This window comes from Schistocerca nitens, chromosome 3, assembly GCF_023898315.1.
Source record: "Schistocerca nitens isolate TAMUIC-IGC-003100 chromosome 3, iqSchNite1.1, whole genome shotgun sequence".
NCBI lineage: Eukaryota > Metazoa > Arthropoda > Insecta > Orthoptera > Acrididae > Schistocerca > Schistocerca nitens.
In genome coordinates, this window is record NC_064616.1 from 732,998,433 (window position 1) to 733,025,330 (window position 26,898).

A 26,898-nucleotide genomic window follows, 5' to 3' on the forward strand; every position below is an offset into this window, starting at 1 on the left:
ATTACATGTAGGGTTTAAAGCTACTATAATCATCACGATAGTAAAGTCACGTAGAATTTTGTATAGCTTTCATAATAGTACACTTAAACACACTGTACAACTAATACTGGGAAAGCTGCGACTGGCACAGGAAATTGGCACAGAAATGGGTAAGGGTGGGGTGTGGGGAATATTGTGAGCACTCCCCCCCAAAAAAAAAAAAAAAAAAAAAAAAAAAAAAAAAAAAAAAAAAAAAAAACCACACACACACACACACACACACACACACACACACACACACAGAGAGAGAGAGAGAGAGAGAGAGAGAGAGAGGGGGGGGGGGGGGAGATGGTATAACACTTCCATTTGATGAATATATGGAGTAATTAAAAAAAAAAAAAAAAAAAAAAAGTTACATTTTTCCATTCTGCTCATGGACAGTTTTTATACATAAACAACTTATTAGTGAGTCAAATAAAGCATTCCAAAATAAAGTGAAGGTACACAGTACATTTTGATTTTCTTTTTCTTAAAAAATCTGTATATCATATTTTACATTGTGCATACAGAACAGATTTACAGAACTCATGAACTCACTATGCAGAAAATTACAACTAGACTATTACCTAATATCTTCAATACCTTACGGTTACTACATCTTTTGGGAACACTGATTTCAACATTTACTATTATTATAGGGTATCAAAATTATTTATTTAAAAATACAGTTAATAAATTTCCTGAAACTGACAGCAACTAAAGTACAGATGGCTACCTCTGCATCTGAATTTGGAGAAATGTAGTACTTCTGAAATGCCACAAATTTCTTTTCAACCTTTCAGAGGAATGTACTTCAACAGTGAAAGTTATTACCATGTTTGTCATTTCACAGGCCTCCCACAGTTCCAATCTTCACAAATGTGAAGAGTAAACTTAATGCTCAGACAAAGAATACATATAATACTTTGGCAGCAATATCTGTAACTTCACTTTTAACAGAATGTAAATGCTCAACATAATGGAAACATTTTGCACATGCTCTTCTTTTCCTCCTACCATAAAGCACATTTGCCTATTTACTTCCGATAAACATCAATCATAACAATATGCGAAATTACAAGAAAGTAGTCTCATCACAAATTGTTATCCTCAACCATATTAAGTTGCTATTCTTCAAACAAAATTAAGGAACAACTGCAACTGCAAAAAACTAAAACCACCACATATTCACACAGGGGAGAAAAATGCACAAGAGAACAAATCTAAATGTCTCAACTAACTGAGAACCTGTAAGTTTAACAATACTGTAGCAGTACCAAAATGGCACTTGTCAATATAATCCTTTAACATGTTTACTGTTGAAGAGCAGTGATGTGAAGCCAGTGTGTTTATAGTTGTTGGTAACTCACTGTGCAGTATACTTCCATATGATACTAACAAATTTTATAAAATTATGTAAACATTTATAGATTTTTAGTAACAAACTGATTACTTGTGTGAAATTTTAAGACAAATGTTTTCAATGGCAACCATCTTACAGTGAAAAATCAATATAACTACAGCAACTACAAAGAGTATTAGTTGTGTATGTTCATAGCAACCTGACTCCCTTTTGAAGTCATGGGGATTGTGATGGAATCCTAAATACAAAACAATTAATGATAAGGGTAGAGGAACCGCTGTAACAGCTTTCTAAGTTTGCTATTCTTTTTAGAAATAAAATTTAAAACAAAGTATCCTTGGAAATCAGTTTTAATGCCACACACTGCATCTAAAAAACAAATGCATGGCACAAAACATTGGCTATGGTTTATCTAACCATGCAAGTTTTCTACAAAGAACAGTAGAAAGCTTAAAATTATACTGCTTTAAATACAAGGAAAGTGAGGAAAAAGATGATGTGCTTTCAGAGAGGATTTAGGTAATGAATACACACAATTTTAATGTATTTTAAATAAAAAAGTATAGTGAAAACCAACCCTGGAATATATTAGAACAGTGTGAAAAATGTTTCCCATCAAGCGCTATGAAGCATTATTTTCAAAAGCTAGACACTTGCCACAAATGTGGAGTGAAAACCATTTTACTTCTTTGCAAGTAACTGATAGCCACCAAATAAATTCATTAAGAATGAATTATATGGGACCACAGAAGTGTAAAAAATTAAAAAATGGATGGCAAAACATTGTATGTTTTGCAAAGTCACTAAGAGGGAAGAAAGTTACACGAAAGGCAGAAACGCCTTCCACAGGTGTGGAATCGATACCACTTCACTTCTTTGCAAGTAACTGATCTCCACAAAGTAAATCAATTAGGACAGGTCCTTATGGGACCACAGAAATGTAAAAAATTAAAAATAGATTATAGAACACCATTTCTTTTGCAAGCGGCGGCAGAACACACACACATAAACGACTGTTGTGATTGAAGAGCTTTCAGGGCTATCCAGTTAAATAATGTTATCAATAATTGATTGCTTTCTTTATCATATTCGTTTTGCAAAGTACCAAAAATGTGAGTAAATTTAAAGGAGAAAGAATAGAAAATTAATCTGGATTGAAGTATCTAAATGAGAACAGTTGGAAAATAGGTAGTGTCCAACATGTTTTAATGGAAAATATGGGAACTATCCTAAATTTTATCTACTTGCCAAAAAAACACATTTGACAATAATCTTTAATAAATGGGGATAGAACCAATAATTGGACAAAATCAAGTACAAAAACAACATGAACAGTCAAATTTTACTCTTGTTAAGTTTCAAGGGGGTGGTGGGCAGATAAATAAACTCTTGAATCTACTGTCTGAACACATTTTCAGTGACTGAACACCATGTTCATAATACTTCAAACAAAATAAAACAACATGATCTGTAGAACTAATTTCAAACATAATATATTACTGAACTGTTATTTTAGGCGAAAATAATATATTAACTTTATACTATATTTCCACAATCTTTTTTTTTTCATTCACCAACAAAAATTTAACATAGACAAGGGGGCAAGGGATGCTGGGGAGGGAGGGAGGGAGGAATAAACAATGGTATTAAGTAAGACCACAGTGAAAACTAATGAACAAACGACAGTTGGTAGGTGGAAAAGTGGGTGGAGGGTGGGCACAGGAGAATGGTAGTGAGAGACTGTCTGACAACATTTCAATCTGGCATACAAAATGTGCCCCTTACCTCTACCTTTTCATTGATCATGTAGGTGCCATTTTCTGCAGCACGATGGTCTGATTTTATAAAACAGGTGGAATCGGTTATAAATTAAAATTGTGATATATCAGGCAGTTGCAAAGAGGCGTGGCACACAAACAGTTTAAAATATATCTCTACAACATAAAATGCAGGATCAGCACACCCAACATTAAGTTTATGAGCATTATTTAAGATCAGTCACTCACTCACGTCAAGAAAATGACTACTACAGCAGCGCATCTTTCACATTACGTCCGATCACTTCAGTTTTTAATAATAATTTACAATTGTTATTACACATTAATGCCTCACTGCCAGGGACTGTGCTGGTTTGGAATCCTCCACAATTGTCCATCACTGATTTTCAGTACACACTTTCAGTCACTGAAACCCGTAAAACGCTCACTCATCGCCACCTTCAACCTCCTCTGAAAAAAAAAAAAAAGAAGTATATTCATACACTCCACAACTTTTACTTTAGCTACTTTCTAGGTAACACACACTCTTCAGACAACACACACGTATCCCATGCAGGCATGCTAATATTTTACCTTCCTCACCCACTTCTTCAGTTTCCTCTTCATCATCATCATCGTCTTCATCATCTTCTTCTTCCTCTTCCACCAAAACATCGCAATCATCATCTCCCTCACCTTCTGCCTCTGCTTCCTCATCTTCTTCTTCCATGTCTTCCACAACAACCACAGAGTCATCTCCTTCATCTTCACTAGCAGCAGCATACATACTGAGGATTATTACATAATTTAGGACATGCATCAGTAACTTTATCACGTGTGCTCATTATTACATATAATGAAACAATATCTTATAGAACAGATAATGTGAAAAGGTAAAAGTTAAAAAAATAAAGAGGACTGTCAGCATGAGAGAATAGCCTCCACAAACATTAAAAGCATATTTAAAGAAATCTGAAGAGGTATCTATTAACTAGCAAAGGTCATGTTAATTCATATCATACACATTAACTGTAAAAATCACAGATGTAAATAACAATACTGATTTTAGTGAGTTTTACTTATCTTCATTGCAAGTTTGTTAAAAGATGAAACAATTATAAAAAATAATACAGTTTTTTTAAAAACTGCGTTGAGATGAGGACATGTGTAACATTACTCAAATAAAGTTTCCTGGAATGAGAATCTCTCTGGTTGTCAGTGGTAGGTACAGTTGCCTTTTGACCCTACATGCACCATAGCTAACGACATAATTAGGTTGCGGTCCCAGATTATGAGGTGGCTCTAATATTCGAAAGAAGGGAAGGAAGGAAGTAAAAGATAATGAAAAAAAGTAGCTAAGTACAAAATATGAGATGCATCAATGTAAGTTCATGATGTCCATTATGTGTTGGTAGTTAACAGCTATGTTCCACAACCAGTACTTTGGGTATGAGCTAAACTACTGACTTTTTTTACAGTTCATCATTATAATTACCTATAATTTTTCAATAGGAAAGAGTCATACCAAAGTGATGTGAGAAAAACACAGCGAGAAGGAACGAAAAGAAAGGCACGGAAAAATTCTACCTCGTGATTAATATGGCTGAATCAACCAACCAGGCAGTATGACAAGGATCAGCATTATTACAACCACAGGTAAGGATAATTTTCAACATTGTGCTGTTACAAACACGGGCTCTGTTAAACAGAGTTAATAGACATCAGTGACATTCCATAAACTGATTGATTATGCCACTCTGATATAAAAATGAAAGCAGTCCTTAAAATCCCTTGTGTTACTCTTTGCTTGACATGTTAACATGGCATCATATATTTATTAGTTTGTAGATTCGACATTTTGTTGAGTGCATGTTGTTCAATGAACAAGACCTATGAGTAGTATAATAAATACAACATCGTGGCTTAACTTGGGTGTTCTATTTTCAGCTCATGAATTGCATTCTAAACATATCAGAATTATGTAAACAACAATGAACTTACACACAAAAAGGGAAGTTAATTGAACTAGTACGACACGATTTACAATCATCAGTCAAAAACCGATTGTCAGTAAAACCTATTAATACAATGATTAATCCTGGCAGCACTCGTGTTTGTGCTTCGGGTGGGAAAGGTTCATCCTATGGTTAGTCTGTTTCAACTGATCTGTGGAGCAAATGCTCCAGTTAAAATGTTTGTCCAGTTTCATCTCCATTCAGCTACTTTATGACTGTGTGTTTCTACCATGCGTATCTTACACAGGGCGTCTTAGAAATATGACAACTAACTTCTAGGGGTGGTTATGCACATCATGCATAGCAACCCATGGTGTACGCAACAACGTAGGTGGGGCTGTACACGAGAGTACTGGAGGAGAACTCCGCTAGGTGTGAGTACTGGAGGGGAATGTGAGGGTTTCCTCATTCAAGCACTAGCCAGCATGTAGGAAGCACGGAATGAAATACGAAATGTGAACTTTCAGATGCACACATAATGTATGGAATAGCTGAGGGCAATGGACAAGCCACTAGATGCATTTATCGACAATGTTTCCCAGACAAACTGCACCACAGTTTGTGCAAGTGATTAAGGTGTGGCAGGGCTAGTGAGGGCTGGTCACAATTTGTATATTTAGTCATTAGGGAAGAAAATGTGTTGGATTCTGTGGAGACTAATCCAAGCACCAGCATACGTGCCATTACCTCAGGCTTAAGAATGTCTCGTAACAGTGTGCAGTGTGTCTTGAATGCCGAGTCCTAACACATCTTTCATCCTCACTCAAATGGTGCAGTTTTTGCACAGTGGTTTCTGCAACAAAATGGCCAAGTGGAGAGATGTGTATTTCACAGCATAGCTATTGCTTGCTGATGAGGCCACATTTACTAGGTATGGCATAGTCCATCACCACAATGAGCATTTGTGAGCACCAGGAAGCCCCACATGGCATGTGGCACCACATGGCACAACATCACTTCAATCGGGCAATACCTTTTACCTTTCTGCTTTACCACCATGAATTATCAGACATTTCTGGAACAGGTTCTTCCCAGCATGCCAGAGGATGTTACCAGTAAATGTGAGAGGCAGCATGTGGTTTGAACATGATGTGCCTACTCACAGGCATTTGAACAGACCACTGCCACATCGATGGGCTGGGCATGGTGGATGGGTTCCTTGGCCCCCACACTTACCAGATTTATCAAGCCATTATTTCTTTCTGTGCAAAACTATGACATGTCTCAAATATAGCGATCCTGTGGCATCTGAAATGTATCTTGTTGCAAGAATCATTTGCCCAGCTGCTACAATCAAAGAAACTTCCAGTGTGAGTGTGTCCAGCAGTCAATTCTCTGCAGGTGTCAGGCACACATGGTGTTTGATGGTGCAAACTTCAAACATACTTGTAACATTAGAGCTGTATTAATGAGTACACATGGTGTATTACATGATGTCCAGTAAGTGTTTCCAATGAATCACACTCTTGTTTCCTTTCCGATCTTCACCTCTGCTACCACTTACCTCTGATGTTTGTAGCCATTGGTTGCTAAGCAATTCTAAAACCTTAATGATGTGCCCCATCTCACCTAGAAGTTTGTCAAAAGATTTCTGGGACACCCTGTATACATTTTCAAAGGTAATCTGTTTTATTGAGTTTTATTATTTTATGTAGTTGTGTTCTCTTTAATGTTGAATATATATAGGTGAAAATTGTTTGTTTGTTTGTCACTGGGTAGTCCGACTGGTTGTGGCTGTGGACATTTGAAATCACAACACAGAGCTGAAAACAGCGACAGTTTACATTCCACATAAGCTGACCATGTAACAGCCCATCACCAGTACCCAACAGACACACAGAATTAATAAAATCCTGCTACAACATATACAAAAAATTCCCCATTCCACATGCAATGGGCACTGCAGAAGGATCACGAGTGACATATGCAATGGTGTAAAAATCTGAGATATTAACAGCTCATGTGTGTCTCATACACCGCAAATTACTGTTTAAATTTTGTCGAAGGGAATGCAGAGGCTAATAATAGAAAAGACAGCCTTGTTTTATATAAGAGTTGAGAACATTAACAATTTTATGGTGTCAGCATGCTATGATGCAGCATTTAGAAACTTGTTCATGGAGTGCTGGGCTGGGAGGTATGACACTACCTATGCATTCAAGAAGGGTTTTTTAGACTTTCTGAAGATTCTACCAAACATAATTGTTATGATAAAGAAATGTAATGAACAAAGTGTAGCGATAACAAATGGAAGGCCCCCAACATGGACAACTGATTCGGCTTGTACTTGGCAAGTTGCTTGTATGCAACCAGACACCAAGATTTTTGGCTCAACAACCCTTTTATATATATATATATATATATATATATATATAAAACTGCCACTGAAGATCATGATGTGCAATCAAATAAAAATTGATGAGATCGATAGATAATGGAAAACTGAACAGTTTTGAACATATATGGCATCCACAAATGCATATTTTCCTACAAATCAAGGAAAGAAACTTTGTCGACTGCTGCTTACGTAACCAGAAGCTATGCGCTGCTGGCGTAGCAACCATGGCATCTGACTCTGAAGCAGGGAACCTGTGTTCAATTCCCAGTTGTACTATGCAGTTTCTTTCCATTTTTCTTTTTTTCCTCATTTGTATTTTTTCTGCATCAAAATTGGTAGGAACAGTAGGTTTAACACAGTAAGTGAATCAATTAGGAATAACAAGAAAGTAGGCCAATAAATTTCTCAAATGATTTGAACTAATAATGAAATACAATTTTAAGTCTCTCATTGTATGAAAACAATTCCAAGTAAGATTGCTGTAATGACGAGGATTCGGTGCACGTTACTGCATAAGGGAGCGACACTAACCTTTATCACAGTCGGCTGTGTACATAAAATAACGCACTCGTAGACGGTGCAATATGCATCACAGCATCTGGAAAATTGTAGCCTAACGTTTTCCTGTGCTAATAAGAAATTAATAATTAATTTGGTCCCCGGGGTACAGAGGTGAAATGATTAACCAACTCTTTAAAAAAATGTTTATTCCACTGGCTCCAAATCCGGGAAACAGAATAATTCAATTTACAAAACCTAGCTTAAGAAAATTTTAAAATCATTACATTGCTGATACGTTTTGAAAAGGATAAATTGTACTCACCATAAAGATGACAAGTTGACTTGCAGACAGGCACAATGAAAAAACTGTTACAAATAATCTTTCTTCAGGAAAGAGAAACATGCAAACATTCACACATGCAAGCACCGCCCCCTCTCTCTCTCTGTCACACACACACACACACACACACACACATACTACCTCTGGCCACACTAGAACAGAAATATGTTAAATGGGAGTAACAATATGGAATGGGAAGGGATAGCAAGGTATGGGTGGGGGTAGGGGAACACAGCCTTACAGAGCATGCATTAACTAGAGATGGCAGGACAGAGCTCAGAGAGAGAGAGAGAGAGAGAGAGAGAGAGAGAGAGAGAAAGAGAGAGAGAGCTCGCATTGGGAGGCTGTGGGGGGGGGGGGGGGGGGGAGCAGGAGGGGAAAAAACACAGAGCAGAAAGGAGAAGAGCAGAGAAGAGGAAAAAGACTGGTGGATCAGCAATGCACGGTAGGCAAATTGTGAGGTGACAATACAGAGGAGCCACAAACAGTTGGGGGTAGGGTGTGGGGACAGTCAGTTACTGTAGATTGAGGCCCGGATGATTTTGGGAGCGGAGAATTTGTTGTGAGGATAATTCTCATCTGCGCAGTTCAAATAAGCTGGTGGTAGAGGGTAGGATGAAGATGGCCAGAGTTGTGAAGTAGCCATTGAAATCAAGTGCCACATGTTATGTACTGCTCCACATTTTGACACAGGATGGTCCACTCTGCTCTTGGCCACAGTTTGGTGGTTGAATCTGGGTCTTCCACATTGTCCCTGTGGCAAGGGGTTGGAACTGGGGGTGGCATAGGGATGGACTAGGATGTTGTGGAGGTTGGGTGGGCAATGGAGCACCACCTTACGAAGGAGTGGGAGCGAGCTTGGGTAGGGTATGTGTCATTCCAGGGCACGACGATAGACAATCAAAGTCCTGATGAAGGAGGTGGTTCTGTTGTTCCAGTTCAGGTTGGTATTGGGTGACAAAAGGGGGCTCTCCTTTGAAGATGGTTCTTGGGAGTTAGTGAGAATGGGGCAGTGTACGGTGATCTGGCACCAGAGATCTGTTGCAAAGTGGGTCTGGGGTATAGAGTACAGCGTATAGGATATCCATGAAGGCCTTTGTGAGACTTTCAACATACCAGGCAAGGGATCTCTAGTCACTGAAGATTTGCCGTCCCTGGATGGCCCAGCTGTATGGGAGGGATTTTTCGGTGTGGAAAGGACAACAGCTGTCAAAATGCAGGTAGTGGTTGTTGAGTTTAATGTGGACAGATGTGTGGATGGAGCCATCAGAGGGGGTGGTCAGCACCCAAGAAGGTGGCATGAGGGGTTGAGGAGGACCAAGTAAAGTGGATGGGAGAGCTGTCCACAAGGATGAATGGCTACTGCTAAACTGTGGCCGAGAGCAAAGTGGACTACCCTGTGACACAACACACAGCTGTACATAAAATACTCTATTTCTGTGGCCGCTTCATAATCCCGGCATCTGCATCCTTCCCTCCACTGACAGCTTTTCCGAACTGTGCAGATGGGAGCGATCCTTACAACAAATTCTCCATTCCCAAAATCATCCCAGCCCCAACCTGTGGTAATCTACTTACCCCCTATCCTCAATCCAACTGTTTCCGGCCCCTCTGTTCTGTCAACTTTTCACACTTCGCCTCTCCTCACCTTCATTGCGCACTGCTCTCTGCCAGCGCATCCACTTGCCTTTTCCCCTTCTATGCTCCTCTCCTTTCCACTCACTAATTTTTCACCTGCTCTCCCTTCCCCACAGCCTCCCAACGTTGTTCCTGTCAGCCCTGTCTTGCGACTTTTAGTCCCTGCATGCTCTGCCAGGCAGTGCAGACGCCTCTTCCCCTCCCGTATCCTGTTATCCCTCCCCTTCTCCATCCTGTTTCAGATTGTTGCTACCATTCAACACATTTCTGTTCCAGTTTGGCCAGAGCGACCGAAGGTAGCAGTCGTGTGTGTGAGGTGTGTTTGCTTGTGCGAATGTGAGTGCATTTCTTTTCTGAAGAAGGCTTTGTCCAAAAGCTTATTTGTAACAATCTTTTCATTGTGCAACTCAACATGTCATCTTTACAGTGAGTAGCAATCTATCTTTTTCATAATATTGTTGACATTCCAGCCTGCACTTTCCAATGTTTAAAAACAAGTTTTGTCTGATACTGGATTTCTAGGGATGGACAAACTAACACACTCATGTATGACAGGATGTTTATAGATGAGGAGGGGGCAATCGACTTGCACAGTACATGTAATATCATCAAACTTCCCACCTGTGGACTAGCAAACTAAATTTTGTTTTTACCACAAAGTTAAAAATGTTATTTCGAGGTTACAAAATTACAGCCTGCTTCTGGAAAAGAAGTGGGAATAGCACAGCCAAGCAGAGGTAATAATGGTTTACAGCATAAACCATGGCCAATTTTCAGCACTGATTTTTCAATGTTATCATATGCGTGGTGCGCATCAAAATTCCTGTAAAACAAATATTTTTAAATGTTAACCAAGTTTGTTTCCCTCTGAATCTTCTGAAGGAACGATGCAGTTGTATTCATAAGATATTTGTGGTGCTCCAAGTATATTTACTTCTAATGTTTATGACAAGTTCCATCCATCTATCTGTTTGAAGGAAATTGATAACATTAAACAGAGTGAGGGAAAAAACCACTGTGAAGCGACCAGGATTAAAACTTCCATTCTTTACTAATCCACATTGTTTAAGAAATTTATTTGCCTACCTTGTTATTATTCCCTACTAGTTAACATACCTCATTAATCCCCTTTGCCTACAATTTCGAAATGGAAAAAATATGAATAAAAAAACCTTCAGAATACAACTAGGGACTGAACAAAGTCTCTCTGCTCTGCAATCAGATGCCTTGGTCACTACACCAGTGACACTTTTGTTCAACAGCTCTTACCTTGTGGATACATAAGCAGCAGTCAAAAGAAGTGTCTTTCCTCGATTTCTAAGAAAATACCTGTTAACGGACCCCATATACATTGAGAAAAAATGCTCGATTTTCGATTATCTATCGATCCTGTCAATTCTGAGTTGATTGGACATCATGCTCTTTTTAGGATAGCTTTCTCAAAAAATGAGGTGGTCGAGTCAAAATTTCTTAGAGTTCTTTCATTTTAGGTTCTACACAAGTAACCTGCGAAATATGAGCTGAATTGGTTGGCTATGTCTGAGGCCTTCCCCTTGTTTAAGACATGGGAAAATTCACCAGCCTTAAAACTTTTGTGCCCTTTTAGAAGCTCAATGGAAAAAAAAGGGGGGGGGGAGAAAAATCACTTAAGACCACACAATATGAGATTATGGACATTATAGCTACATGTCACCGTTTAGGAATGGGACTAACAGAAATGCTTTTAAAGGACTATGCGACAGACTGCTTGACAAAGCTTTCAGTATCAGTGAAAGATGGGGTATAGAGTGTGAATTCCCTCACACATGAATGAAAACAGCAAAGACCACCTACAATGAGATTTCCAAGGACGAGAGGCTGAAAGAGCCAGTGACTAAATTTAGAGTTCAACTTTTTAAAAAGGTGACTGACATTATTTATTTGCAACAAAATTTGCAGCGTCAAGACATGAAGCATTACAGACACTTTCAGAGCAGCTTAGTTTTTGTTCTAATCTACCACCTGTGACCAACACCTTACAAATGAAGCACTTTTAGACCAGTATTTTCTAATGACATTTCCATTGCATTACTAGCACAGTTGATGTTGGTAAGAACTTTACTTAATGTGCAAATATCAAAACTTTCTGGTGTGCGAGACATAGTAGTGCTACTAGTAAAACAGCTCACTGGTACCAAGTTGACCTACCGTCTAGGGAGCAGTTTTGATGTATCTAATGGTGCCTTTGAATACTGCAAAAGCTGAGCACTGTTTTTCAAACTGAAAATAATTACTACTGTTCGATAACAAGTCAGAAAAAGTTATTGGTTTGGTAAAACCATCAACTGAAAATAAAGGAGCACAAAATATTGATGTTTCTAGAACATTACACCATTTTGCAGACAAAAACTGAGCTAAATTATTTAAGGAAGAGAGTAAGTTAGGCCAGTTAATACAAACATTTCTTTAATAGCTTATATTTAATGCTGATATATTTTTCTACTCCTTTAAAACTAACTTTCCATTTGTGTTTCATGCTACAATACTGAATTAGATATTACAGTAGAGCAGAAGTCAACCGAACTGTTACTCATTCACATGTCTCTCCCCCCCACTTTGATCTTTGTGGTTCAGTCCTCCATACACCCTCCCTCCTCTCTCACCCCCAAATGCCTAGTTGCCAACAATAGTAACTATCTGCACTATGTTATGATCACTTGTGTCAACTGTGCCGCGTAAAGTATAATTGTGATATAAAATGCCTAAACCTAAACGTGTTGTCCTTTCTGTGAGAGCTAAGAAGAAGATTAATAAAAGGTTAAAGGAATTTGAATCCGCAACCAAGTTATACACAACTATACGATTCTGTTTACTAGTGGCAAACACAGGAACAAATTTTAAAGCAAGCACTGGCCGATTAAATGCTTTATGTCAACACGTGACATTTTTGAGATTCAAATACAAGAAAAAAAACTTGTCTGCTAATTCTTTCAAAATCAAACAAGCAGCCGTATTGAGGGAAGAAGATTATGATCTTGAAAACACGTACGATGCTGACGAAACTGGTTTCAATTGGAAAGCTTTGCAATGAAAAACTCTTGCTTTATGTTGTGAATTAGATGCACCTCATCCTAAAATAAGCAAGGATCATATTATTGCTTTAGCTTGTACTGATGTTACTGCCACCAACTGCCTATGCTCATCACTGGTAAAAGTTAGAAACCGCATTGTTCCTAACACATTAATGTGTCTGGGATGCTTACTGTTTACAACTCACAAAAGAGGGCACTGAAGGGTAGTACGATTTTCATGGATTAGTTTACGGAAGCTTTTGCACCCTCTGTAAAAACTCATCAGTTAAAGGATGGCAAAAGGGAGAAAACATTATTGCTCCTTGACAATGCACCCACACATCCACCCCATGATATCTTCAACTGAAAGAATAAGTTTGCAAAAGTGATGTTTTTTTTTACACCTAACATGATCTCCTTATGACAGCACATGGATCAAGTCATTATCAAAACCTTCCAACTGTGTTACGAAAATAATTATTATGTAAGTTATTGTTAGAGGGAGAAGAGAAGGGAGAAGAAAGTCTTAAGAAACCGTAAAAATATTTATTTGAAAGATGCATCCTAGATGATTGGAGCCGCATGGGACAATGTAAAGGAACAGAATATTTATAATAAATAAATAAATAAATAAACGAACATGAAATTAAAAAAGCTTCAATAAAATTTTAAGTATGGAAGAAAGTTCTCAAAGTCTAATTGAAAATGATGCACAGAATTCAATTGCCATTAATCTGATGAAGACATTCAAGAATGGATGAGCGTCTACGATACAGATCCAGGGCACCAAATCCTGGGATAGCAAAACTATAAACCTTGTCACTGACAATGCTGACACTACCTGCATCTCATTAACTACTGATCCAGAAAATGAAGCTGATTTGATTATCTGAATGAACCAGTTTCCCCAACACCAATGTTCCCCCAATTAGTTCAGATAATCAACACTCTACTGCATTTCACTCACTTGTGATACTATTCCTTTTCACAGTCAATTTGTATTAGTCTTATTTTTAATACCAAGTGGTTTGCTTATTGTCTGAAGCACAAGTTTTTGTGAAAAACTATTTTGTTAAAATTTACCTTGAGAACTGTGCAATATTTATTATGTGCGTAGCTTTTTCAAGTACTAACCTACCAGAAAAAATATTTTTACAGTAACATTTTGTTTGTTTTATTAGCATGTGTGTTCTTCCTTCAACGATCATTCATTTTTACAGAGGCTGACTGCTATATTTCCTAGCAACATACTTCATCTGGGAGAAAACAGTTTGACCATCATATTTCACTGCTTTTTGACTCTCATATCCAAATAATTGTTCTTGCAGTTTCCAATCTTCCTTGGATTACTTGGTTCATTATTGCTTCCAGCTTTTTTGTCTGTACTTTGTTATCTTTGTCAAGTGTTTTTTGTCCACACAAAAAAACAAATTCATAATTCAGTTTTTTGTGCATCATGAAATTTCTTTTCCCTCACAGACTCATCCCGAGCATAATTTGTTTCTTGTATTTTCCAAATACAGCTAATTCAGTTTGCTCTGTACCTCACCTAGGAGAACCACAAATGACTATCATGTGTCTGATGTGTGCGTCGTTACCCTACTAACATCCTTACATGATCATTTCATTTCACTTTGGAACATTATACCCAGATATTTAATCGGCGTGAATGTGTCAAGCAGTACACTGCTAATGCTTTTGAACATTATGGGATTGTTTTTCCTACTTGTCTGTATAAACTTACTTTTTTATTTTTTTTTGTTGCATTTACAGCTAGCTGTCATTCATTGCACTAACTAAAAATTTTGTGTAAGTCATCTTGAATCCTCCTACAGTCACTCAATGATGACACCTTCCCGTACACCACGCATCACCAGAAAACAGTTACAGATTGCTGCTCACCCTGTATGTCAGATTGTTTATGTATACACAGGAAAATAGCAGACCTATCACACTTCCACTGCACACTCCTGACAATTTTCTTGTCGCTCATGTGAGAAAGCAACAACCTGAATTTGCCCATGAGCGATGATTTCTAAATCTGTGCTGATTTGTGGACAGCTCTTCCACCTCAAGGAAATTCATTATATTCTGATAGACAATATGTTCCAGAATTCTGCAGGCAAGCTTTTAAGGATATTGGTCTATAATTTTTTGGTTCCATTCTCTTACCCTTCTTATATACAGGAGTTGTCAGAACTTTTTTTCCGGTAGTTGGGGACTTCACACTAGGCATGATGTCTGTGATAAATGAAAGCTAAGGGGCCAATGCAGCTGAGTACTGTAAAAGCATACTGGGATCACACACGGGCTTAGTGAATTATTTGTTTTCAATTCTTTCAGTTGCTTCTCTACATCAGGGATGCCTATGTCCTCCATAAGGGTGTCAGCGCAACGGCCATATGACGGTACATCTGTACGATCCCCTTTGTCAACGATTTGTTCAAATAATAAATTTATAAATTTAAGACTTCATCTTTCCTCTGGCTGTTTTCTACTGTCACAACAGACTGGTCTATGGGTGACTGGACAGAAGCCTTCGATGCACTTAGCGATTTTATGCAGGACCAGAATTTTCTTGGGTTCTTTGCAAGATCCTTTGCTAAGGTATGACATTGATAGTAATTACATGCTTCACACATTTATCTTTTTATAGAAGCACTAATCTCTACTAATGTTTTCCTGCCATCATTTTCACGTTCTTATAACAGAGTGCAACATTCTCTGCTTCCTCAGCAATTTATGAATTTGGTTATTAAACAATGTTGCGTCTTTCCCCACCCTTAATCACTTACTCAGCACATACTTCTCCAGAGCACAATTTACAATCCATTTGAACTATGCCCATAATTCCTCTATGTCCATCATACTGTAACTAAATGATGTTCATTCATCAACGTGTGGTGCCACCAATTGCTTATTGGCTACTGAGCATAAACTTTCCTTTAGTTATTGTGAAACTATCACGACGGAATTAGGTGGCCAGTAATAAATGCGATAATTAACTCAAGCTCATGTGGAGCAGTTACACGCATCCATGTAACTTCAGTCAGACTCAATTTCAATTTTTGTCGAGAGCAACTAACACCCCCTCCTATAGTGTCTAATCTATCTTTTCAATATACATTCCGTACCTCACTAAGTATTTCAGAGCTTTCTGCTTCGGGTTTTAGCCATTCAGTTCCGAGAATAATTTCCTGAAGGGCAGTAAATGCAGGAACTTTTTTATGAATACTTTGACAATTTACTACTAAAATTTGGACAGTTAAAGTGTCTTTACTTTGTATGCTGTCTGATTTCACTTTCTGCACACTGACTGGTGGGCGTTCATGAACACCCAGCCTTAAACAAATGCCCTTTGCACTCCACAAGTATTCTGCTACATGATTAGTTGGTTCCTTTGTGAAGTGCATCCCTGACCTGGGTCAAGGGTAGTCCTACAACTCTCCACCCCACAATGCAGTTCCAGAAATCTGCAGCCAAGATGATCACAGAATCAACGAAGCTTTTGGTTGAGACCCTCCACTCAATTCCAAACCAAAGGACCCCATCAATTCTAGTAATGATGCTGCAAACTGTGAGTGCTGTTTGCAGCTCGCACATGAGGCCAGCAGTCTCTACCACTTTTGCGAGGCACTCGCCTAAACTGAGAATGGCCTCAGAATCCAAACAAATAGACATCATTGGTGTCAACGTGAGAGACAACTTTCACACAACTGCACCCTGCGCTTGACAGCCACAGGCAGGGCTTCTTCCACATCTCAAATGTGGCTTCCATGCCAAGCGCACTTCTTTCCAGCCCTGGACACTTTCCGTAACATGCCTAACATCGAAGCTCCCAATAATGACTAGACTACCATCCCTGGTGTGCCTGCTCCAGACCCTGTTGAAGGGGTAACTGGCTGTCCACTCAGGGCGAATGGGTGAGGCTAGACAGCCAGCCTCCACATTGGCTCTCTTCACTTTCAGTGATGCGAAAGCATTACCACCCACCCTGCAGTAAGGGCAGATCCACCACGCTGGGTACACAGAAAGGTGCCTCGGCATTAGATCCCATGGGTGAAACAAATGACACCTGAGGCATACCATGTGACACGCCAGATACTCCACCTACGCTGCACCCCCAAGCAGCGGCCTGAAGACTGATTACCATGGCCAAAAGTATTTTCAGCTGTTCATGAATTACAACCAGCTCCTCCTGTGTCCACACATAGCATGCATACATCATATCCATCTTAGTACTACTAACTTAAGAATTAATTGTAAAAGCACTCACAGAAAGCTCAGTAAGTAACTTGCTACCTTACTCAAGTGTCACCAATGGAGGCCGACACCTTATTGAGCTGTGTAGCTGGTCATTCAAAATAAATGAGAACTGTGCTACAGACTGTGCCAGTCTGCCCTTTACAGTTACCTACAACACGAGATTACATCTCTTAAATACAAAAAGAGGTTCGGTATTTAAGAATTAAACTATGCAATAACACAGAAAAATCTAAATATGTAACTTGCTGCTCCGTAACAGGTGGCAGTTGGAAACAAACTCACCCCTGATAGTGAATAACTACAAAATATGATGTTTTCCATCAAGGGTACAATCCACTGCATATAGCCAGTACCATGTGAATGTAGTCAGAGGAAAATTTTCCACCGATACCATGGCCTCAGATTTACAACATAATGACCACTTCCAATACCTATGAGAACTTTAGCTAAGATTTCACTTATAACCTGTATAAAGTGTTACACAGCTGCATACATATTGTGCTGCTGGTTGTAAAGTTGATACAGCTCAGTCTACATGTTAGACCTAAGCACACCACCAACAGGAACAATGTAGATCCTTTGTTCACCAACACCAGCAGTCAAACGGAAAAGTTTACATTTCTCTCAAACCACATTCCCAATTGGTAAAGTTTTATATCACACACAAAATAATTTTTACTTAATAGTATTATTGTAAATACCAGAAGTCCCCGAGTGACATAAGCTACAGGTAGAATACATACACAAAATTTGACAGAAGGGACATGTTAATCATATGCCTCTTTACATTTTACTCTTTAGGTCCTCTTCAAGTTATGAGAACAATTTCCTTCTTCAAATTCTTTCCTGGGCCCATGACAAATTTCTGCTTCCAGTTGCATGTAAATCAACAAATGTGTCACACCTGTATCTTAGTAGGAAACTTTTAATAGCAAAGAACTTCTCTTGATGTCAGGTTTTGAGATCTTGTAACTTCATTGATACTAAGCTCTTGGAACTACAACATATTTCTCTCTTTACTCTGCTAGCCAAACCAAACACTTGTTCACAGAAGTAAAACGCCTGAAGAATGGTGCAGTATGAAAAGGAATGTGATGCCACAAAACAATGGGCATCTTATCTGTTCCCCCCCCCCCCCCCCCTTTCCTCCAAGTTCCAACATTGCTACACCAAAGAAATGTGTAACTGCTATATGGCCGCATTATGAAGAGACATTTCTATAGATTATTTGACAACAGCATCCTGGTAAAGACTTTGGTTTATAGAACTATCATCACACAAAATAAAACATTATGAATTTTCAATTCCTCTACACTAGCCCACACTGTCTTTTTCAGCTATGAGGTAGTTTAGACAGAAAGAATAGGGAGGACAAGGAACCGCAACACCATACAACTGGAAGTTCCTAACATTTTCCTTCAAAATTGAGGAATATAAGGGTACGAAACATTATCTTGGCTGTAAATTTACTTTGTCAATAGGCGAAAGAGATTTGTTGTACCAACTCATGAAGAACGCTGTTACTCAAAATGGTTTTCAGCCTGTCAGCTTGGATTAACATTCAAATACTACCAAACAATATTGATAGTATGCAAACATCGACACAGTAGTCGCGGAGTAAATACATTAGGCATTTGATAAGTAATGACACTTTTTTCTGAAATTAAGTTAATTTTATTCACCGTTCCTACACACCATATTATTCCCCACTCTTTTGGCTACAAAACCATATTTTTCAACACAATTTCTGTTCAATGTGATGGCCTTATGCCACCTTAATGGGAGGGCCTGTACACCCACATGGCACTGCTCTACCGGTTAAGTCAGAGCCAACATCTCACTGTATCAATAACCTCCCCATCACCCATGCACTGCTAAACGGAGCGCATCCTTCATTGGGCCAAGCGGATGAAAGTGTGAGATTCTGACTTTATGGTGAACCAGGAAGAACACTCCAATGAAGTTTTGTGACCTCATTTGGGAGTGCAGACATGTGTGATGCATTGTGTTGTCATAGAGGAGAAGTTCATTTGCATTTTTGTGGCAATGAACACACTGTAGTTCATTTCTTCAGTTATCAAGTCGCAGCTGTGTGTGGGCAGCTGGCAGGAGATAAGACAGGTTCACACGACCTGGTTGCAATGATGACAGATGCCTTATCTATGGACGCTCCATGCTTTTGTTCACTGCGTCAGGTCTGTGCAGACATTCTGCAAGCATCAATAAATATCTGCGATGGTCTGGTTTCCTGATAAAAGATACTCAATAACACCTCTCTGCCTGAAACACACTTCCATTTCAGATGCCATTTTGAAGGCTACTTATAATGCCGCCACCTATTGGAACTACATGAAAGTACAGGGACTCACCTCCCCGGGGGACACCACCTTGAAGTAGCATTGTCTGTGCGGGTGGGGAGGCTTGTGTGATTGCGGGAAGCTGAGGGCTATGCCGGCTGTGGGAACCTATGGTCGGCAACGTCTTGGCTGATGGACCAGACTAAGTGTCTCCCACAACAACCTGTCATCCCACATCCATTCCTTAACATTTCCTAACTCCTCAATACCCAACCCAAGGTGTGATGAGATCCATGCCGAGGGGTGCGTGGCATATGGGAAGATCTCCCTGAGTAATTAGCCTTGCGCTGCGTGGGGTTTCTGTGGTGTGGACCGATCAGATTCCAAACTCTTGGGGGACCAAAATGGACACTAAAGAAAATAGTAATAGTGAGGGGCAAGTTGAGACCGCAGACACCCAAACATCGTGGCTGGAAGATCTCCCTGAGTAATTAGCCTTGCGCTGCGTGGGGTTTCTGTGGTGTGGACCGATCAGATTCCCAACTCTTGGGGGACCAAAATGGACACTAAAGAAAATAGTAATAGTTAGGGGCAAGCTGAGACCGCAGACACCCAAACATCGTGGCTGGAACTGATGGAAAACATCCCCTCAGCTGAACAGGGGGACAGACCAGTTCAAGAAGTAAGAATGGTTACTGAGATGTTGGGCCAGATTAAGATCAAAGACTTGTCTGGGGCTCAGAGGAGGAAACTTCTTACAGAACAAAAGCTGAAGGAAAGAAAAGAGTGGCTTCCTAAACAAAAGTGGAGGAAAATAAAAGGGCCTGAGCCCAAGTCCTCCAAAAAAAAAAAAAAAGACTGTTCCAGTGTGAAGTGGGTGTACAAACCCCTTCTACATCGAGGACAGGAAGCAAGAGAACAAGGGAGGAATCAGACTCCCACTTCTCAGGATAAGCATATCCACAAAAAACCGAGGCAAGAAATAGGGAAACAGACCTATAGTACTGCAGTCTGGGTTTTTAGGATGGCCGGTATCCAGCAAGGCTATCCACTGGTCAAGATCACCTCGCAGCAGCAGCAGCAGCAGCAGCTGCAGCAGCTCATGCTCTTTGAGAAGATTTGGGGGTGTGGGGGGTGGGGGACACTGGTCCAGGACCCAAATTCAGGAGAGTGTATCTGGATCACAGTGGTCATCTTTGTCTGTGAGGGGGTGGGTACAGTGGACTGGCTTAAGGAAAAGTTGCCCCAAATGTCACCATGGGAGGATGCGAAGCACCTGAGCTCTTCAAGACCGCAAAGATATTAATCTGTGTGCCAAAATTCCTTAAGGATACCTCTCCAGAGACTCTGATTCAGAAAATAGGATTTCAAAACCTGAAAGTCTCAACCGAAGATTGGAAGGTAATCAATGGGAAGGTTGCACCGAAGGGCCAAACCCTTGTGGTGGAAGTTGGAGAGAAGTCCCTGAGGACAATGCGGGAACAGGACCTGAGACTATTCTTGAGGTTCTCACAGGTTGCTGTCAGGGTAATCAAAGACATCAGAAGTGACAATGGCAACACTGCAACACAGTAAAGGGGCCACTGCTGGCCGGAGTCATCTTCTGGGAGGGCAGGAAGTGGACGTGACCCCGATTCAGGAACCCTATTAATATAAAGGGGGTGTATTGGGCCTCGGCGGCACTGGCGGTAAGCTGGTTCATGCTAGAAATATAAGAAACTCCAAAATGTGCATTTATGTAAAAAAATGGAACCCCTTCATGCCGATGGCAGACTTTTGTTGTAGGGACTAGTGACCATCAGGATGCAAAAACGTGAGGAAGGTGTAACGAGGGAGTTCATTGTACATGGTGGCAGCCAGTCAAGGAATATTTTAGGAAATTGGTTTAAAAAAATTATTTCAAAGGCCCAGTCAAATCTTTACAAGTCTACTCCCAGAGCAATTTACGCTGTACCTACGTGACACAAGTTGCTTGTCTTTCAAAACCGAGGCAGTTCTGTCCAGTTAGAACTGCTGACAAGAAACGCCTTGAGCCCTCTGCTGAAACTTTTAGCGAATTCACGCCACTGGTTTTAGCCCATAGCTTGCACGGGATACCGATCATGTGTGTGGACAATGGAGTGTTCTGCGGTGCAGAACACAGTTGCTTCTCTCTCTTGTAATCCAGACTTTGAGCAGAACAGACATTCTTGGAAGGCAGAGCCTCTGGCTCTGCTTTTCACAACTGCCAACATAAGTTAACATGAACTGCTTCCTCTTCCGAGGCCCATTTCAATTAATTGTTCGACCTCCTAGACTGGCCTAAACCTGGTAACTTCCAACCCTAGGTACGCCCCTTGTACACCGTACATTGAAATACATTCTCTTTATTGTACCTGATTTCCTGTTTTGTCATTTAACGGCAGCCCTGGATGCCCACACTCTAATCCTGACTGCTCGACCTCCTGCACCCTGTCATCACGAGGCATATGTAACAACAGCCTCCTCCCTTTCCCAAACCCTGTATACATTTACATTGTAATGGCCTCGGCATACCTTCCTTACGAGGACAGTGCTCCTCCTCCTCCTCAGGAGGTGAGGAGACTGACAGAAGCCTGTGCACAACAGGGCGACCAACTTTTGGTTGGATGCGATGCTAATGCCCACAACTTAGTGTGGGACAGCAGCGACACCAACAGTAGAGGTGGGAACCTTCTAGAATTTCTTCTAGCTAATAATTTAAGAGATCCTCAATAGGGGCAAAGAACCTACATTTAGGAATACAAGAAGGGAAGAGATAACTGACATAACCTTCGGTTCCACTTTGATAGGTAGTTATGTCAAACAATGGCATGTGGCTTTAGAGCCATCCTCATCAGGCCAAATGTATATATTGAGTTCAAGGTTGAAATGGGCATTAGACAGACCATGTCCTATATGAACCCCAGGAGAATGGACTGGGAGGCATATAGTAGGGACCTCAACTCAAGCCTATTGGAAGTCAGTACTTCGATAAGCAATCCAGTAGAGTTTGAGGTGATAGCAGAGGCAGTGACCTCTGCCTCCATGACAACTGTTCAATCACCAAGAAGTGCACAAATAGGAATGTATCTTGGTGGAAGAACAACCTTGAATCACAGAGGAAACAGGTACAAAGACTTTTTAACCTTGCGAGAAGGAAAGGACACTGGGCAGACAATCGGGAGGGCCTTGTCAAATACAATCTTGCAATTAAGCTAGCAAAGCAGGTGCCCTGGAAGGTATTCTGTAAGGAGGTGGAGGGTACGGCTGCTCAGGCCAGACTTCACAAAATCCTCACTAGGATACCAACTAATCCAGGAAGAACTTTATACGGAAATACAAGGGAATATACAAGGACAGCACATGAAACACTGGATCTACTCCACAAGACTCCTTTTCCTCAATGTACTCTGACAGACAACATGGACCACAACAAGATCCCTGCGAGATACATAGTAAAATCCAATGGGCGGTGCGAACATTCCAACCGTTCAAGTCACCTGGACCAGATGGAATTTTTCCAGCACTCCTGCAACAAGCAGGAGTGAACTTAATAAGATTCCTGTGCAAGTTATTTAGGGTTGGCCTAGCAGCAGGAATCATTCCTAATGTCTGGAGGGCAGTGAAGGTTGTCTTCATTCCAAAGCCAGGGAGAATTGATCATACCAATGCCAAGGTTATGAGACCAATCAGTCTGTCCTTTCTTCTTAAAACATTAGAAAAAACTGGTCAATGTGCATGTTAGGGAGAGGACATTAACTAGGGTCCCTTTACACATAAACCAACATGCACACCGACCAAGAAAATCGTGTGAAACTGCACTCCACCAACTTGTTGGGAAGGTGAAGAAAGTACTACACTTTCAGGAAATAGCCCCATGCATCTTCTTGGACATTGAAGGGGCTTTTAGCAACACGACCTTTGAATCCATGGTTAAGGCAGCTGAGGTACATGGCTTTGAGATCACCATTTGCAGATGGATTAGGGCCATGCTTAGTGGTAAAAAGTTAGAAGTCAACATTACGCAAGAGAAAATGGTAATCAACACCACCAGAGGCTGTCCACAAGGAGGGGTCCTATCCCCTCTACTGTGGAACCTTGTGGTGAATGAACTCTTTGTAGAATTAAACTCTAGATAGTACTTTTGACAGGGATACGCAGATGATCTTGTCATAGTAATACTTGGCAAATTTTCAAGTACACTCAGAGCTATGGCACAAGGAGCACTGAACATTGTGCAAAATTGGTGCAAGGAACAGGACCTAAGGAATGGTCCTAAGAAGACTGTTGTGTTACTATTACAAGGAAGCAGATCCAACACACATTTTGGAATCTCATGCTCCTCAAACTCTACCAGTGAAGGGGATAGTGAAATGTCTAGGGATAACCCTGTAAGAGAAACTATTATGTACCCCTAACATAAGGAGTACCTGTACCAAGGCGAAACGTACTACAATGAGTACTAGGAGAGCTTGTGGTAAAAACTGGGGCTTAAGCCTAAAGAGTATGTACTGGATATACACCACGGTAGTAAGATCTATGATCACTTATGGGGCTACAGTGTGGCGGAAAAAGGCAGAACAGCAGATAGCTGCTAAGGAGCTTTGCTAAGGGATAGGCCTGCTTAGCCATTACAGGCGGAATTAGCAGCACACCCACTGCTGGGATGGAAACCATGCTGGACATGCCCCCATTACACCTATGAGTAAAGATGGAGGCAGCAGCTGGAGCACACAGGTTGGCTGGCAGAAACTGGAACTCACTGGGGTATCAAGGATCTCTCACTAAAATATTGAGTGAGGTAGACATAGGTATGTTTGGGGAAATGCCAGCTGACTATATAACAACTCCCAGCTGCTTTCAATGTAGTAATTGGAAGTAGAGAGCTCTGGGAGAACAAATTTCGACACCGTACTGGGGACATAGTCCGCTCCACTGACTGTTTGTAAACAGACCAAGGTGTTGGGGCCAGGGTATATGGAGTGCAGCCAAGGCTGGAGAGTGCAATCTCTCTAGGGAAGATGACCAATGTGTTTCAAGCAGAAATATCTGCTATCACCGTATGTGTGGAGGAGAATTTGCGGAGGTGCTACAAAGGTCACAATATTTTCATTTATTCAGACAGCCAAGCAGTCCTGAATGCACTGGGAGCCTCTGCAACAAGATCAAAGATCGTGGCAGAATGCCACAAAGTCCTTGTGGAGCTCGGGGAAAGCAATAGGGTAAACCTATTGTGGGTCCCTGGTCACTCAGGGATTAGTGATAATGAGCAAGCGGATAGATTAGCCAGGATAGGGACGACGACACCATTTATTGGACTGGAATCTGTCCTGACAATCAACAAGACGATGATAAAAATAAAGCTATGAGACTGGACAAGGAGACAGCATGTAGAATACTGGGCTAATGTCCATAAGCAAAAACATGGCAAGGTGATGCCAAAGCCATGTTCTAAGAGAAGCCTCTCAATCCTGGGCTTGAACAGGAGAGAAATGAAACTCATGGTTGGACTATTGACAGGACACGGGAACTTCAAAAGATACCTACAAGACCCCAAATGCAGGATGTGAGGTGGGAGCGAGGAAACCGCATCATATTTAATCTTCGAATGCAAGGCATTGGAGATTAAAAGGCACGGAATATTCAGGTCAACCAGACCTGAAGAAATTGTGTCTAGAAAAGCACTAGTAAAGGGTCTTCTTGCACTGTTCAAGGGCATTGGTTGGCTTTACTACAGACACAAGGATCGATACCGCACAATAAACTCTGTTTCGGTGCGACAAGCAGCGGGCTTGACCAACGCTGTTTGTGTGTTCCCTGATAAAATCAATCAAATCAAATCAATAGGGGGTTGAAGTGGGAATATTCCATGATGTCTCACACCAAGTCCAGCATTTTTTTAGTCGACATTGGCAGAGGAAAAAAAATGTGTTGCATTACTTACTGAAAGCCCCTCATATATATAGGTATATTTAACTCAGTACTTTTTTTTAACTAAAATACTGTGCACTATTTTACCTTAAGATATACAAAGCAAGGCAGGAAAGGAAGAAATATTTTTCATGTTTTGTGAATAGTAACGTCATTACAACCACAGCATGAAATATATCATAGGTGGCTGAGGAAAGGGACTGGCTACGCTCTTACTGAAAGAACCGTTGTGGCATTCGTATGAAGGAACTGAAGGATTTCACAAATAACCAAATCAGAATGACTGACTGTGTACGGGGATTTAAGATTCACTTATCATTAGGGACTTTAAAATGTAGCATCTAATTTTGGCAAAAATCAGCAAGTATTTTTTCTTAAATGTTTAGACAGCAAATTTAAAAGGTTGCCACTCTATTTGCCTGAAGACTAAACCTCAGTGGTTTTGGGGGAAATATGTAACTGAAGATAGAACAGAAAAGAACAAATACTTTCAATTCTCCATAGTCAAAGCTTTTGAACTCTAATATATGCTTCTGCAAAAATTTCAACAGTTTTTCTTTCCAAAATGGTTAATACAATCCCCGCATATCCCAGTTAAAAAATGTACTTTTCCCGGGTGAAAACACACTTTTCCTGTGTTAAGTGACAGTAGGTTTTCCATAGATTCTCTCTCAGAAGTGTAAAACATATCAATCCTTTGAATGGTTAATGTTTTATACACCAGTGCAGAATTTCCCAGCACTTCATGGGAAGAAGTTTTGGAAAGACCTTTGATGTGCAGCAACATATACGCTGAATATTTTTGTATTATGAAAGAATAAATTCGAATTCCACCGAACACAGCACACTACTTTCCAGAGTATTGAAATCGAGATTACAATGCCCTTTCGTAAGCCAATCATAGCTCATGTCACATGATCTCGCCAGTCGATGACAGTAGATATTCAGGGCATAGGACATGTGTTGTAGTCAGCCAATAACAGCAAGATCACTTACGTAGCGCGAACACACAAAGAGGAAAAATTAATGGTTTATATTAATATACAGAGTGTAGCTACAACAAAGGCTAGGCTTTCACGTATAATATGGTCTCAAAGATTAATAAGCTGCAAGGAAGCTAAGCTTTCACATGAATATCGGTCTTTTTCTGCATGTGGTACAGTTTAGGATACATCACAAGAGTGCCCGTAAAATTTAAAATAATGAGATAAATGTCCAGTTACCTGTGCTCAAAATTCTTCGAAGTGGCTGGTCCTCAAAGTGTCAAGTTTTAGACGACAGTTAAACGCTCTGTGATTTAAGAAATTCATCCCACATTCTCACGTGTAACATAATTCAACTTGCGTAAAAGGAAATATACTTTGAAAGTAATGCTTTTCAAACC

The 26,898-nt window shown here is 40.2% G+C and overlaps 1 protein-coding gene across 3 annotated transcripts in view; it reads right to left on the bottom strand.

Annotated features, from left to right (window-relative positions):
* Window positions 1-487: 487 nt before the first annotated feature.
* Window positions 488-26,898, bottom strand: part of LOC126248706 (protein SET) — a 59,086-nt gene continuing 32,675 nt past the window's right edge. Inside the window, exons 6-7 of one of the 3 annotated variants that reach the window (XM_049949999.1) lie at window positions 3,733-3,908; window positions 488-3,609 (exon numbers count right to left, since the gene is read on the bottom strand). In XM_049949999.1, coding sequence (XP_049805956.1) covers window positions 3,584-3,609; window positions 3,733-3,908 — 202 coding nt within the window. In that variant the 3' untranslated portion in view covers window positions 488-3,583. Of the gene's footprint in view, window positions 3,610-3,732; window positions 3,927-26,898 lie in introns of all 3 variants that reach the window. The other 2 variants (XM_049949998.1, XM_049949997.1) reach the window with 2 other exon arrangements.